At 49.4% G+C, this 16,525-nt stretch overlaps 1 protein-coding gene across 1 annotated transcript in view; it reads left to right on the top strand.

Moving 5' to 3' along the window:
* The window catches only part of LOC125621506 (uncharacterized), a 58,160-nt gene that overhangs the window by 10,763 nt on the left and 30,872 nt on the right, over nucleotides 1-16,525 (top strand). Inside the window, exons 4-5 of the mRNA XM_048818355.2 lie at nucleotides 3,297-3,369; nucleotides 7,547-8,541. Of these exons, the coding sequence (XP_048674312.2) occupies nucleotides 3,297-3,369; nucleotides 7,547-8,541 (1,068 nt within the window). The remainder of the gene's footprint in view (nucleotides 1-3,296; nucleotides 3,370-7,546; nucleotides 8,542-16,525) is intronic.

Below are 16,525 nucleotides of genomic sequence, written 5' to 3'. Positions count from 1 at the left end.
TGATTCCTCCATCCAGCTCAATAACTTGTGGTTGAACCAGAGCAAATCTTTTTTAAAAAGCCTGCCAGTCCTGATTTAAAGGCTGCTGGTTAGATCCTCCGTTGGTGTAAATTGTCTGGAGCTATGATGCTTTATACCAGTAAAGGATGCGCCCCTCCATGTCCTGGAAAATCCATCACGTCTCTAGGTAAGTTCCTGTGGTTAATTACCCGCACTGCTAAAAAACTGCCTCTTATTTCCAGACTGATTTTCACCTAGCATCAGCTTCTAACTTTGGATCTCATTCTGCCTTTCTTTGCCAGATCAAAGATCCTTCTGCAATCAGAGATCTCCTCCGCATGTAGGTATTTCCATACTTTGATCAAGTAACTTCTCAGCCTTCTCTCAGATAAGCTAACAGTAGTGCCCAAGCATTCAAAAGTCATGAGTCAGATCCCCAAACCACAAGATTGGCTTAAAAATCATCAGATTTTTAATTGGATTTATTTAATTCATTTATTTCTATTTTCATTTGCCTTCAGGGTAAAGCTATGTCCCTCAAGACGTGAGAAATTTGCGTGCAAAATTCAACCTGAAATACATATGGGGAGAGGTAACCTCCCCACTGGCTGCTCAGAAGGACTTCCCTTACTCCTGTGCTCTGGGAGCTGTCCTCCTACTCCTCCATCTCCTCCCTGTCACTGTTCTGTCTCCCTCCAAACTCTACCCAGTCTCCTCCCCCACTCATATTCTCCCTCTGTGCTCCCCAGCCCACCCCTGCATTAATCTGTCATCCACAATTTCCCTCCCTTTTCCGTTACAATATCTCCCTGCTCCCCCCCCCACACACACACACACTGACATTTTTTTCTCTGCCTCCCCTGATTCACTCCACATTCCCTGGTGACCCCTCAGCATCTGTCCTGTTTCCAAAATTTCCCTGTCTCCTCATATAGTCCTGTCCACTCCCCTAACCATAAAGCAATGGACATCCTTCCTGAAGACAGCCTGGGCTCAGTCTAACTGAAAATCTGGGGAGGTGGCAGACGTTTTACTGGGAACAGCCTCAGTCCCACACGCTGAGTCTGCAGGGAAAGGGCAGCCACTTTGAAGGAGAGCAGTCTTACCTAAGCCCCAGGGGGGAGGCCTAATGGAAGAATGGCCCAGTGGTTAGGGCACTAGGCTATGGGAGACCTGGGTTCAATTTCCTGTTCTGCCACAGGTCTCCTGTATTACCTGGGGCCAGTCACTTAGTCCCTTCTTGGAAGGATGTGGATAATAGCACTGTCCTACCTCCTAGGGGTGCTTTGTGGCTATGTACATTAAGGAGGGTAAGGCCCTAAGGGAAAGAGGACCATATATGTACTGTAGATAGATGGTTCAGGCAAACACACATGTTTGACACCAGTAAAGTGTCTGCAATCACACAGAACATTAAAAAGCATTTACTGTTGTGAATGGTGGCAAAATTACCACAGGTGGCAACACGGTGCTAAATAGATTGAGCTCTTTAAGGCCTTGTCTACACTACATGGACAATAACAGCATGGCTACAGTGCCTTAGCTATGCCAGCATTACTCTGTAGTGCAGATGCAGGCTAGGGAAGGATTTTTTTCTTCGCTGTAGGACAACCACCTCCCTGAGTGATCGTAGCTAGATTGACAGTAGCATCTTCCATCAACCTAGCTGAGTCTACACCTGTAGTTAGGTTGGCAAAGCTAAGCAGCTGCTCACGGGTGTGGATATTTCACACCTCTGAGGGACATAGCTATGTTGACCTACATTTTATGTGTAGACCAGGCCTTACCTTCATCTCTCACTGCAAGGCAGGTTTTCCCAAGATTGAATTGTTCTTGTAGCTCTTTTCTGAGATACCTACTCTATATTCCCCTGCTCAGACATTATCAATTTCCCCTTCTAAAGATCAATTCTCTGCTGCTTCCCTAAAATCATTCAACTCCCTGACAGCAATTAACTCTCCTACCCCCTTGCAATAATTAATCAGTGCCCTCCATGATCAATTCTCCCTAATCACCCTGTGTGAATCCCCCTACTCAGTACCTCTTTGCAAGTCTCAGGACAGCTCCTGCTAAATAGGTTCCTCATCTGCTCTTTTCCCGCTTCCCCCACATTCCTACACTGTGTAGCCCCATAGAGCTATCCCAAGCTGCAAGTCTGCCACCCCCACAGAGTTGGAGACAGACCAGAGAGCAAACAATGCCAGAATTTCTGGCTAAGAGCTGGACTTGTAGCAGGTCAGATCCGAAGATCTCACAAGCAATGTCCGTCCCCACCCACCAAGGCCATTTGTGGGTCATGGACTGCAGCAGGAGGGGGCTGGGAAGGGCTCTGGGCAGAAGCTCTGCAGTGAGACAGATAGATGCAGAGCAGCTCCAGGGTTAATTCTGCTTCCATCATTCCAACACTTACAATTCAGTGTTAGAAGAAAGTGGCTATTTCTGTGATTATTTATTTACACAAAACAACCCCTGCCAGCATCCAGTTGTCAATTGCGGTAGCCTTATTGGCATTGGCCTGCATCTCCTTGGCACAACAGGTACTAAGAATGCTGGGGCAGACAGATCTAGGCCCAGTCATTGGACCCAGGCCACAAGTGAATTCTGGGGACAACAAATGAAAAAACAAGGACAGGAGTGAAGATTAAAGGTTGGAAATGAGGGATCCAAAGAGGGACACTGTGCAGAGAATCCCTGACAGCACCCACTGCTTCAAAGGTGTCTAAGGAGTCAGTGGACAGCACCCAGAGGAACTCTGCCCCGTGGCATGATCAGATGAGGGAGTGGAAATAGGCCTCAGAGAACCCCTTGTCCAGCGTCCTCCTCCTGAAGTGATGGATGGCTGTCTTGGCCAGTGCCAGAAGGAGGATGACAAGATCTCATGACTTTGTGGGCCTGCAGATGGGGTGTGCATGAATTAGGATGCGCAGGGAAGTGCAGTCAGAACCTCAGTAAGAGTTTCTGGAAGAGGAAAAGCACCTTGATGCATCTTATATAGATGTGCACCAGGGTCTCCGTCTCTGCAGAAGGGACAGGAATTACGTGAGTTCATGAACCATGCCAGGTACATGCCTATGCTTATGGCTCCATGGAGGGGCTGCCAATTAATATCCCTGGCAGGCTGTAGAACTATAGGAGAGTAGAGGCTGGCATTCCTCCCCCTCCTCAAGTGGCAGCAGGTTCCACCATGTGGTGTTGGGGTGGGACGGGCTTGTGAGGAAGTGAAGGATGTGACGCATGAGCATGTACTGGTATTTTCTGGGTGCGGTTCGGACACGGATTGGCTGAATGTCATGCAGCTGACTCAGGTGGCATGTTGGGAGCAGCCAGTGAGGCTGTCGGAGCCCAATGACGAGTTCCAGAGGGCCAGGGGTGAGAGATGGACAGGAGGCACTCTCCCACAGGACCTGCTCAAGAAAAGCCAGAGAAGCACGAGGCAAGGCTGCCCTCACTTCCTAGAGCACATGACAGGGACACAGGGTGGGCAGCCCCATACACTGGCTGAATGCTGTCGGGTCCATCCCCTCCCTTTGCTGCTGCACTGGGCAACACAGTATGGGGAGGAGGTGAGAAGCCCTGAGTGGTGAAAGAACAGGTTAAGGACTATTTAGAAAAGCTGGACATGCACAAGTCCATGGATCCAGATCTAATGCATCCAAGGGTGCTGAGGGAGTTGGCTGACGTGATTGCAGAGCCATTGGCCATTATCTCTGAAAAATTGTGGCAATCGGGGGATGTCCCGGACAATAGGAAAAAGGCAAATATGGTGCCCATATTTAAAAAAGAGAAGAAAGAGAACCCAAGGAACTACAGAGCAGTCAGCCTCACTTCAGTCCCCAGCAAAATCATGGAGCAGATCCTCAAGGAATCCATTTTGAAGCACTTGGAGGAGAGGAAGGTGATCAGGAACAGTCAACATGGATTCACCAAGGGCAAATCATGCCTAACCAACCTGATTGCCTTCTATGATGGGATAACTGGCTTTGTGGATATGAGGAAAATGGTGGATGTGATATATCTTGACTTTAGCAAAACTTTTGATACCGTCTCCCACGGTATTCTTGCCAGCAAGTTAAAGAAGTACGGATAGGATGAATGGACTATAAGGTGGATAGAAAGCTGGCTAGATTGTCGGGCTCAACGGGTAATCATCAACGGCTCGATGTCTAGTTGGCAGCTGGTATCAAGCGGAGTGCCCCAGGGGTCGGTCCTGGGGCTGGTTTTGTTCAACATCGTTATTAATTATCTGGATGATGGGATGAATTGCACCCTCAGCAAGTTCGCAGATGACAGTAAGCTGCGGGGAGAGGTAGATACACTGGAGGGTAGGAATAGGGTCCAGAGTGACCTAGACAAATTGGAGGATTGGGCCAAAAGAAATCTGATGAGGTTCAACAAGGACAAGAGCAGAGTCCTGCACTTAGGAAGGAAGAATCCCATGCACTGTTACAGGCTAGGGACTGACTGGCTAAGTGGCAGTTCTGCAGAAAAGGACCTGGGGATTACAGTGGATGAGAAGCTGGATATGAGTCAGCAGTGTGCCCTGGTTGCCAAGAAGGCCAACGGCATATTGGGCTGTATTAGTAGGAGCATTGCCAGCAGATCGAGGGAAGTAATTATTCCCCTCTATTCAGCACTGGTGAGGCCACACTTGGAGTATTGCATCCAGTTTTGGTCCTCCCCCTACAGAAAGGATGTGGACAAATTGGAGAGAGTCCAGTAAAGGGTTACGAAAATGATTAGAGGGCTGGGGCACATGACTTATGAGGAGAGGCCTAGGGAACTGGGATTATTTAGTCTGCAGAAGAGTGAGGGGGGATTTGATAGCGGCCTTCAACTACTTGAAGGGGGGTTGCAAGGAGGATGGAGCTAGGCTGTTCTCAGTGGTGGCAGATGACAGAACAAGAAGCAGTGGTCTCAAGTTGCAGTGGGGAGGTCTAAGTTGGATATTAGGAAACACTGTTTCACTAGGAGGTGGTAAAGCACTGGAATAGGTTACCTAGGGAGGTGGTGGAATCTCCCATCCTTAGAAGTTTTTAAGGCCTGGCTTGACAAAGCCCTGGCCAGGATGATTTAGTTGGTATTGGTCCTGCTTTGAGCAGGGGATTAGACTAGATGACCTCCTGAGGTCTTTTCCAACCCTAATATTCTATGATTCTATGATCATAGTGCAGGTCTCTGAGTCTGGTGGCACCAGCCAGAACCATCATCCAGTGCACCAGCGGGGACTCCACCACTTCACAGTGAGGTGTGGATTGTGCAGCAGGGGTTCTGTGCAGAGGTTCTCCCACTCAGCAGCACTTACAACCTGGTCTCTGAAACTAGCTTCCTGGTTCTGAGGCAGTCCTGGTAAAAGACCGGCGCTTACAGAGCTCTCTTGAGAGACCTCTTGGATGGAGATAAAAGAGTTGTGTGGGACCCTCAGAGGCGGCAGAGTAAGGCATGTGCCAGCACGCTGTAAATGGAGTCTCTACAGATCCTGAAGGTGGATGGCATGGACCTGGCTGTGGATGCAAACCAGGCCCTGTCTGCCCTCACCCGGGGGAGAATCAGGACACCCACAGAGACCCAGTGCAGCCCTGGCCAGAAAAACTTCAGGATCATCTGGAGGTTAGCCAGGGTGCCCGGGGAGGGGCTCAGAATGTTGAACCAGTGCCAGAGTATGAACTAGACCAACAGGTTGATCACCAGCACCCTCCTCTGAAGGGAAAGGCACCAGAGCAGCCCTGTATACCTCCACATCCAGTCAGACACCCTGGCCTCTAGATCAATCCAATTCTCCAGTGGGGAGGGATTGGTGGCAGAAAGGAATATGCCCAGATAGGCAGGCCACAAGCGACAGTCCTGCTTTTCTAGGGTTTGTGTCCCATTCAATACTCAGACAAAACCAGATATGTTTTTTTTCAAGTGTGAAACAGGGGACACCATTGTGAAGCGCATGTCACTCCGCCCCTGCTGGGTGTGACCTCGCATGCAAGGTCACACAGGAGGAGCAAGGGGGCACATGAGGTGTGATTTCACATCCACCATGTGTCCAAGGTCATGCCAGCAGGGGCAGGTCCACGCCATTCTTGGAGGTACCAGAATGTCCGGTATTCTGGGTATGCATGAGCAGCCACCCTAACATGAACCAGTGCACCTTGCCTCCACCCCCCGTTCCATGGCACAGGTGGGAGGGACCCATCCCAGATCATCAGGCCAGAGTTCTTGGCACAATTGACTTGGGTGGAAGAGACAGGCAAAGAGATGGCTTGGCATGGCACGCATCCACCTGTGATGAACACATGTGGTGGGGACAGGAAGGAGGAGAGTCCAGGAACTCCAGTCAGAAATTTTCTGAGGCATCCCTGAAATAAAGGCCCCAGGGGTTCTCAGAATACCTGGCTGGCAGCAGGGGCAGGTTTCTCTGTGGCTCTGTCTCTGCTCCTTTACCTCTGGAGGTTTCTCTCTGCTCAGGAGAGAGAGAAGGATTCTGGCCGAATCCCCATTGTGACACATTTCTGTGCTGGGTGTGGGGGCAGGGAACGTGTTTTCAGTCAATGTTGTCGCTAGAGGGCCCTGGTTGTTGCTAAGGGAGGGAGGCTGCTGCTGTCTGCCTGTCTGTTCCGCACATCGGGGGTTGAGCTTCCTGGGTCAGATTCTGCCACCGCCTCCATTGTGAGCCGGGAGCCGGGGCTGAGCCGCCGCTGCTGCTGCCCAGCGGGGTCTGTGCGGGGAGAGCCCTTCCCTAGAGCCCCTCCGGGCCCAGTCGGGGGGACTTTCTCCGGGGGCTGGAGCCAGGCCCTGGGCAGCCCCGGCCTCTGCCGACACCAGCCCCTGAGCCGGAGCCTGCAGGTGAGGGGAGAGACCCGGGGAAAGGGCTGGGGCCGGGCAGGAAAGTGACTCTGCACCAACGGCCCCTCTTCGCCCCATCTCTGCTCCCGGGCGGGGGGGGGAGTGTCTGCGAGTCCCGGAGCTGCTGCCCTCCCTGACCCCCCGGGCTCTGCCCCCCTGAGCGCCTGCAGGAGCCGAGCCAGCGCCGGGAGAGTGAACGGGCTGGGCCAGGGACCGAGTTTCCCAGCCCGAGGGGGCAGGAGGGAGACAGGGGCAGAGGCTGGCAGGGGCAGCAGGAGCAATCAGTGGGGAAGGAGGTTCCAGGCTCCCAGCCCCATTCCCTGCAGCACCCCGGGCAGATTGACTTTCCTGGGACAGAGTGAGGCGTAGGGAGAGGAAAAGCCAGTTCCTGCCTCTGCCTGGTCCCCGCGCTGCTGGGGGGATGCGCTGTCCTGGGGACAAAGTCATTGGGATCTCCCAAAGCGGCTCCTTGGATTATGCTCTTTTCTAGTGTTTGGTTCAGAGAATCTATTGCTGGGGTGTTAAAAATGTCTCAGTTGGTTTAGTCTTGGTGCTAGGTGATGGCTTTGCACCGTAATAAAGTGACTAAGAATTTAATATTCTCTGAGTGGGTATTTCTGATGGATGCCCCATAAATACTAATACATTCTGAAGGAAATTAATTGAAGAGTTGTTTTGATTTTGCAGCTTGCAATGGGGTACAACTGAATGTAAGGAGCTGAATCGTTATCCAGGGAAGCCAATACACCGAAGATGTCGCCCAGGAAATCCAAGAGGAATGTGAGCCAGAGCCCTGAGCAGGACAAACCCTGTGAGAGCCAGTGCAGGCCAGAGGAGCCAGAGCCCATGAAGAAGAGACCAGTGAAACTCATCCAAGGAATTAAGAAGCGAAAGGACTTTGTGGTGCACCAGGGAACCCAGACAGAGGAGAGCCCCAACATCTGCATCGAGTGTGGGAAAAGCTTTACCCAGAACTCCAGCCTCATCAACCACCGTAGAACCCACACGGATGAGAAGCCCTATAAATGCCCTGACTGTGGGAAATGCTTCGGCGTCAGCTCCAGCCTCAGCAGGCACCAGCGCATCCACACGGGTGAGAAGCCCTATGCCTGCCCTGACTGCGGGAAGAGCTTCAGCGACAAGTCCAACCTAACCCAGCACCAGCGTGTCCACACAGGTGAGAAGCCCTACAAGTGTATTGACTGCGGGAAGAGCTTCAGCCGCAGCTCCCACAAGAAGAAGCACCTGCGGCACCTGATGGGCAAGAGGCCAGGCAAGTGCTCGTCACCGCAGCAGCGTGAGGGTGCCGTGGGGAAGGCCAAGGCCAGGAGGAAGGTGGAGGTGCTGAACACGTGCACCGAGTGCTGGCAGAGCTTCAGCCAGAATGCCGATCTCATCAAGCACATGAGGATCCACACGGGCGAGAAGCCCTTCAAATGTACTGACTGCGGGAAGAGCTTCAGTGTCAGCTCCAACCTCTTCCGGCACCAGCGCATCCACACCGGGGAGAAGCCCTACACATGCTCTGACTGTGGGAAAAGCTTCACGGACAAGTCCACCCTAACCCAGCACCAGCGCATCCACACGGGCGAGAAGCCCTACATCTGCACCTTCTGTGGGAAGGGCTTCAGCCACAGCTCCCACCACAAGAGACACGAGAAAATCCACAAGGGCGAGAACCCGCTACTGACCTTCCCCACCCAGACATTCTGAACAGCTCGAGGTTTGAGGATCATGCAGGGATCAGTGTGGGCTCCGCTGTGGGGAGCTGTCTGCATGGTGGGGATTTGTCTTCTGGAGATTAGGAACGGCCACAGAGATTGCATAGATGTTCAGAATAGAAGGGACCATTAGATCATCTAGTCTGACTTCCTGCACATCACATGCCTGAGAATCTCACCCAGTGATTCCTGCATCCAGCCCAGTAACTTGTGGTTGAGTGAGAAAGTGTGTTTTAGAAGGAGGAATCCAAAATCAGTTTAAATGCTCCAAGTTATGGAGAATCCACCACAGCCTTTGGGATCTGTTCCCAGGGTTCACTACAATCCCATAAAATCTTACCTCTTATTTTCAGTTTGAACACTGCTGACTTCAGCTCCCAGCCACTGGAACTTTGCTAGAGTAATGAGCCCTCTGGTATCAGCAATATGATCCTCATGTAGGTACCTACAGGCTGTGATTAGATCCCCTCTTAACCTACCCTTCAATAGCTAGAGCTCCGTAAGTTTCCTTTCACTGTAAGGCATGTTACAAATCATTCTGTGTAGCCCTTCTCTGAATCCTCTGCAGTTTTGCAACAGCCTTTTTAAAGTGTGGACACTGGAACTGATACAGCACTCCAGAATGGTCTCTCATCCATAGGATCAGAGCAATTGTCCTTCTACTGCCATCACCTGTCTCCAAAAGTGGCTATTACCACCTCCCTCAAAGGAAGGTGTGAAACTCCCCTAATGAAAAGTTTTCCAGTAGCCTACTCATGGGGAAAAGCTGTCCCATCTATCCAGGAAATGGATGGATCACTTCTGCTCTTTACATAAGCACCCCTTATAAATGTTCCTCCTAGCCATTATAACTAGGGACGGTATTTCTGTCCTTCACATCAATGTCTAATGTCAATGCTACTGTTTGCCTCCATACACCTTGTGGCAGAGATTTCCACAGGTTATTTATGCATTGTGTAGAATAGCATGTCTATCAGTTTTACATTTTCTGTCTCAGTTTCATTGACTGTACCCTTTTTCTTGTATGGAGAGAGAGGGCAAATAGGAGCACCTTCTCTATCCCATTCATTGTTTTATACACCTCTACTATGTCTTCTCATTAATCTCGTCTCTGACACGGTTCCAATCTTTTCATTCTCTCGTCATACAAAAGTCTCTTCTGGGCCTGTAATTATTCTTGTCACCCATCTCTGAATACCTTCCGTTTCTCCTATGTCCTCTCTGAGATGGGGTGACCAGAACTACACACACCATTGATTTATATAGTGGCATTAGAATATTCTCAGTATTATTTTCTATCCAACTGTTTATATGTCTTGTGTGTGTGTGTTTCTTTGTTAGCTACTGCTGCACATTGTGCAGAGCTTTTCATTCAGTTGTCCACCAAGCCTTGAAGGCCTTTTTCCTGAGATGTTACTAGCATTGTGTATGAGTAGTTCATCTTGTTCCTTTTCATAGGCCATGTAGTGCCATTAATTTTTAAGCAGCTCTCCCTAATCAAGTGAATGGAGAGTTATAAAAAAATCTCGTATCTATCTATAGTACGGTTTTGATAGCACCCATCACCATAGTATCTAAGCACTTCCTAGATAAATTGAATCTTCATTAAAAAATATGAAGGCATGCTGTTGTCTGATGCATTACCTCACACTTGTCTGCACTGCATTCACTCTGCCATCACATTGCCTCAGCTTTGCTAGATCCCTCTGCACTCAGCCTCCTTTATATGTGACTAAACTAAAATAATTTTGTGTCATCTCCAAATGTTGTCACCTCGCTGCTCACCCTGTTCCTTAGATCAGTAATAAATACATTAAACCACAGGGCGCCCTACCTATCTCCTCTTTGCTGTGTCAGCATCTTTCTGTGCCTTGTTCTGACACACCACTCCTCTTCAGAGTCCCCTTTGTCCTATCCTTTGTCCTGAGTTGGGGGTGAGCTCTAGGCAGCCAATAGCATTCTCAACTTTTTATTTGCATTACAGTCCAGCCTAGAGTCCCTAACTGAGATCAGGGCCGCATTGTGCGGGAGCTGCACGTGCACATGTTGAGAGACAGTGCCTCCCCCAAAGAGCTCACAGGCTAAATGGACAAGACAGACAAATAGGGGAGGGGAACAGAGGGCAGGTCTACACTTAAAATGCTGCAGCGGCACAGTTGCACTGCAGCAGTTTCAGTGAAGACGCTATTATGCCGACGGGAGAGCTTCTCTCCTTGGCATATTTAATCCACCTCCATGAGATTTTTCACACCCCTGAGTGACGTAGTTATACCGATTGTAAGTTTATAGTGTAGACCTGGCCAGAGACCCAGAGAGGGGTAAGGGACTTGCCTGAGGTCACCCACCTGGCCAGTGGCAGGACTGGGAATAGAATGCTTTGCTCTCTTGGGTTGTCCAGAGTGAAATTACCCAGAGTCTCGTCCTTACTTAGTCTTACTCCTATCGTCTCCTTAAAAACAAACCAGATATATTCAAAATAGAGAAACTATTCTAGTAAACTCAAAGAAATGAATTGCATGACATATCTAGATGTAAACTGCTTGTAAACTACACTAGATGATGTACTCTCAGCTTAGTTACAGAAGACTAAAAGGAAAATATGTTAAATTTCTAGACATCAGGAAATTTCTCTAAACAGGAAAGTTTTACCAGTTATAAACGTTTTACTATTATACCAGTTAAATCCCCATGTGGACAGTTTTATTGCAGTATAGGAGTGACTTTTTTCAGCTTATTTTAAACCCTGTCCCAAGCGACATAAGCTATACCAGAAAAAAGCTGCTTTAACTGGAGTAGCTGTCCACATGGTGAGATATATACGCTGGTTTAAATTCACACTAGCCTATACCAAAATAATCTTTCCTGTATAGATGAGGCCTGACATTCTGTTTGTCAGAGCCCAGCTATCCGCCATCCATCTCCTTTAACCCCCTTTAAAGAGGGTCTTTTCCTCTGTGATCTGTGTTTCAAGATCCTTGTCAGTGTTTCAGTTCTTTTGATATGCCTGGGTTAGTGATCCTCAGCCATTGATACCCCTCACAAAGGCGATTTCTTGCAAATTTCTTGTGGTTTGTTTGCATGACAGACAGCTCCTGTCCCCAGCCTCATAGTTCTTTGTGAGCAAATCCACAAGAGGTGTTTGTTACCCATTCATTAGGGATGCTAATTAACCTCCTTCCAAATGGTTAACTTGGGTCAGATCCATTAAACATCTCTCTTTCTGCATTTATGAATGTAGCTGATAGACCTTCATAATATAACTCTATTCCATATTATATGTTATTGGTATTAGATCAGCGCCTTGAGACCCCAGCCAAGATTAGGCCCCTTTGTTCTGGGCGCTGACACATAGTGAGAGACAGTCCCTGCCCCAAAGAACATGAGGATATAGGAATTGCCAGACTGGATTAGATCATGGTCCATCTAGTCTAGCCTCCAACAGTGGCCAGCCCAGATGCTTCAGAGGAAAGTGAAGAAGCTCTGCAGTGAGCAGTTATAGGCTTATCTATCTCCAGGAAAACTTTTCTCTTAACCCTGAATCGTTAAGTTCCAAAGCCTGAGGCTTCATACCCCTCCAAAACCTGTTTGGAGATGTTTAGTATTTACTCTGAATATTCTTGTCTGTATATAGAGCTTATTATCCAAATAGACATGGGAGGGGAAACGACTTGTCCAAGCTCACAGAGCAGGTCAGAAGCAGACCCTTCATTTGGTGGCTCCTAGGCCAGTGCTCCATTCCTCAGCCCACACTGCTTCCCACGACTCACTCAGCAGCTCTTTCCCACTGTCAGCCCACTGCCAATCTTCTGGGCTGGAAAACTGACCACTGAGCTCTGCTCTTTGTGCCCTTTCCCTTCCCAGTATACAATCCATGACAACGCTTCACCACTCACCCCACGATGTCTTGGTTCCCTTCATGGCTTCTTGGAGGAGCTTTGCCAACGGCTTTCTGGAAGTTGGAATAAAGGATGTCACCTGGATCTTCTTCATCCACTGTTCTGCTGAGGTGCTCTAGAGAATCCCAGTAGGTTCCTTTGGTTAGATCCCTTCATATCATCCTCATTTAGGTTCAGATTATTTTAGTGCCCGTTTCAATCCATGTAGCTGGTATGGAAGCTGGTCTGTAATCTCTGACTCTTCCCTAGCATCTCTTTTAATACAACAGTCTTCAGCTCCTCCTTTATAGTAGGTAACTTGAATGGTTTTAAATTATATTTAAATATTTTGGCTCAGCTGCATCCTCAGGAGTTTGGGAGGCAGAGCTAGTGTAGTGTAAACGATGTTTGTTCCAGAACCTCCTCTTTTGACACCTCAGTCTCTGACAGTGCCTTATCTTTACTACCTGCACAGAGAGCCTGGGGTAGGTTTCTCCACAACACTCTCTGGGATGGAGCCTGAGGCAAAGAAACCCCATAGCTTCCCGGCAATGTCCTTGCCCGCTGAGATAGCTTCTGTTTCACCCAGGTGATGGAACAGCCATTCCCCAAGTGTGGCTCAAGGGACTCTGGCCTTTGGTCCAGACAGCTGGCTGCTCCCATGCCTGTCTCTCCCTCTGGCCTGCCAGCGGCTACTCCAGTTGTTTTTGGCGCTTCATGGCGAGCCTGACAGCCTTGAAAAGTAGCTCGGAATAAGGAGGAGGAGCCAGACTAGCTGCCCCTGTACATGAAGGGAGAGGAAATGGGAATGGTGTCAGGCAATGGGAGAGGAGGTGGGGCCTGGGCAATGGGGACCAGGATAGGAAACAGGACACAAGACAATCTGTTAAGAGGGGTAAAAAGATTTGAGGGGCCGAGGTCTAATGGGCCCACTGACTTGTGCAACCTTCCTACTTCTGGAGTTAGTGAAGAATTTCCAGTTAAGTGTCTTTATGTCTTTGACTTCCCAGATTGCCTCTTCTCCCTCCTAATTCCCCCCTCACTGTTTATGTTCCTTTCTGTTGGCTGCCCACGGGCTGACTTTACACGGTGTGAATGATTCATGCTGAGTGCAAATAAACTCTTCTACCTTGGCATTTAATCACACTGGGTTGTTCTCTTTTAAGCTTCCTTATTTCTTCAGGAGATGGCACAGGAGATTGGGGAATGGGACATGAGGACTTCACCCTCTAAGGGACACTGGCTCCAATCCAGTCCCAGGGTGGGGAAACAGGTTGGCCCTGGGCAGGGGAATGGGACACGGGGACTTCCCGCTGTAAGGGGCACTGGCTCCAATTGAGTCCCAGGGTGGAGGAACTGTCTGGCCCTGGGTGGGGGAGTGGGACATAGGGGCTTTCCCCTCTAGGGGCATTGGCTCCAATCTGGCTCCAGGGTGTGGGGGATTGTCTGAAGAATTGTGAAGTTATGGTGACTCACAATATCACGTCTTTGTCTTTTTAAACCTTCTCATTGTCTGAGGATAACTAAGAACTATAAGGTGGGTAGAAAGCTGGCTAGATTGTCGGGCTCAACGGGTAGTGATCAATGGCTCCATGTCTAGTTGGCAGCCAGTATCAAGTGGAGTGCCCCAAGGGTCGGTCCTGGGGCCGGTTTTGTTCAATATCTTCATAAATGATCTGGAGGATGGTGTGGATTGCACTCTCAGCAAATTTGCGGATGATACTAAACTGGGAGGAGTGGTAGATACGCTGGAGGGCAGGGATAGGATACAGAAGGACCTAGACAAATTGGAGGATTGGGCCAAAAGAAATCTGATGAGGTTCAATAAGGATAAGTGCAGGGTCCTGCACTTAGGACGGAAGAACCCAATGCACAGCTACAGACTAGGGACCGAATGGCTAGGCAGCAGTTCTGCGGAAAAGGACCTAGGGGTGACAGTGGACGAGAACCTGGATATGAGTCAGCAGTGTGCCCTTGTTGCCAAGAAGGCCAATGGCATTTTGGGATGTATAAGTAGGGGCATAGCGAGCAGATCGAGGGACGTGATCGTTCCCCTCTATTCGACATTGGTGAGGCCTCATCTGGAGTACTGTGTCCAGTTTTGGGCCCCACACTTCAAGAAGGATGTGGATAAATTGGAGAGAGTCCAGCGAAGGGCAACAAAAATGATTAGGGGTCTGGAACACATGAGTTATGAGGAGAGGCTGAGGGAGCTGGGATTGTTTAGCCTGCAGAAGAGAAGAATGAGGGGGGATTTGATAGCTGCTTTCAACTACCTGAAAGGGGGTTCCAAAGAGGATGGCTCTAGACTGTTCTCAATGGTAGCAGATGACAGAACGAGGAGTAATGGTCTCAAGTTGCAGTGGGGGAGGTTTAGATTGGATATTAGGAAAAACTTTTTCACTAAGAGGGTGGTGAAACACTGGAATGCGTTACCTAGGGAGGTGGTAGAATCTCCTTCCTTAGAGGTTTTTAAGGTCAGGCTTGACAAAGCCCTGGCTGGGATGATTTAACTGGGAATTGGTCCTGCTTCGAGCAGGGGGTTGGACTAGATGACCTTCTGGGGTCCCTTCCAACCCTGATATTCTATGATTCTATGATTCTAAGAACAAACTCACAGAGTACTGCCCGCTTTCAGACCACTCACCACCTCCCCATTGTTCTCAGTAGAACAGAAGCCACTGGCTGCCCTCATCAAGATGATTGCCACTTCCCCAGCCCTTGCAGGGGTCATGGATGTTTAGCTAGCAAGAGGGCCAGTGGCTTCCATTGTTCCCAGTGGGGTGGAAGCCGGCCACCTGCAGGAAAAGCAGCTGTCCACCATGTCATTATGAGACAAAGAGGGACTGAGGGAGCAGGGATGGAGATGGTGGGGGCAGGGGAAGGTGGAGACTCAGGAGAACACTTGTGGGGCAAATGACTGTGGGGGACAGCAGGAGCTAGAGGGGCAGAGAGGGATGCTGTGGGGCTGCAGCTCCCAGAATTTGTGGGAGACCCCCTGAGTGTCTCAGGTCTCTTGGCATGGACCTGAAGCCCCAGTTCTTACCAGGAGGAATGTCGCCTGGCTGCTCCATCATGATCATGGTTGGGAGGCAGGAAGCTGTGAGCTCAAGTCTCAGCTCTTCCACACACTGGTATCAACGAAGCTGTGTGCTTCCCAGGTCTTATTGGAGAGCAAGGTTTCCTACCTCTGCCCCAAAAGGCAAACAAGCATCATTTCGCCTCTGACTTTAGAGATGAGGTAGTTCCAGCAGCACAGAGAAGAACCAAGTTCCTAATACCAGTGAGTGGAAATGTAGCCACGCTGCGCTTCAGAATGAATGTGCTGATTCTTTGTGCTTGGATATGCCATTTGTAGCCACTGCTGGAACAGCTTGACCACACTCCCCTCCCAAAGCCAGGAAAAGAGCCCAGAAGTTCTGTTTTTCAGTCTCCTTCCCTGCTTTAACCACTAAACAACACTCCCTTTCCAGAGCTGTGAACAGAAACCACAAGTCCTGACAGGGGGATGCCTGGGCCCCTGAATGGCACCAAGGGACACCTTTTTCTGGGACTCTGTCTCTGATCTCTTTGCTCTGGAGGTTTCTGGGGACCTAACTAAGCAAGGGGAATGGGCAACATGATGGACAATTAAGTTCTTTCTGACAATTGTGAAGTAATTTACATTGGAGGGACACATTTTCAACTCTTCTAAATCAGAATTCTGAATGAACTGTATCAACCCAAGAAAGGGACCATTGTGGGCAGCTCTATGAAAAGCTTGGTTTAATGCACAGCTGAGGCGAAAGAAGCTAACGAGATGTCAGCATGCATAAGGAATGGGATGGTGAACAATACAGAGAATATTCTAATGCCTTTATGTAAATCAATGGTGTGACCTCATCTGAAGACCACGGGCAGTAGTGGGCACCCCAGTTTTCACAGGTTACTGCAAAATCGGTGGTGGTGGTGGTGGCGGTGGTTGGGGGGGGGGGCAGAGAAGGACAGGAAGAATGATCAAGGACCCAGAAGAATCTTCATATGAAGATGGACTGAAAAGACTGGGATTGTTACCTTAGAAAGGAGATGAGTAAAAGGGGAGTAAAAAATAATAAATGG

Source organism: Caretta caretta, chromosome 14, assembly GCF_965140235.1.
Source record: "Caretta caretta isolate rCarCar2 chromosome 14, rCarCar1.hap1, whole genome shotgun sequence".
Taxonomy (NCBI): Eukaryota; Metazoa; Chordata; order Testudines; family Cheloniidae; genus Caretta; species Caretta caretta.
This window is presented reverse-complemented; position numbering and strand designations above follow the sequence as displayed.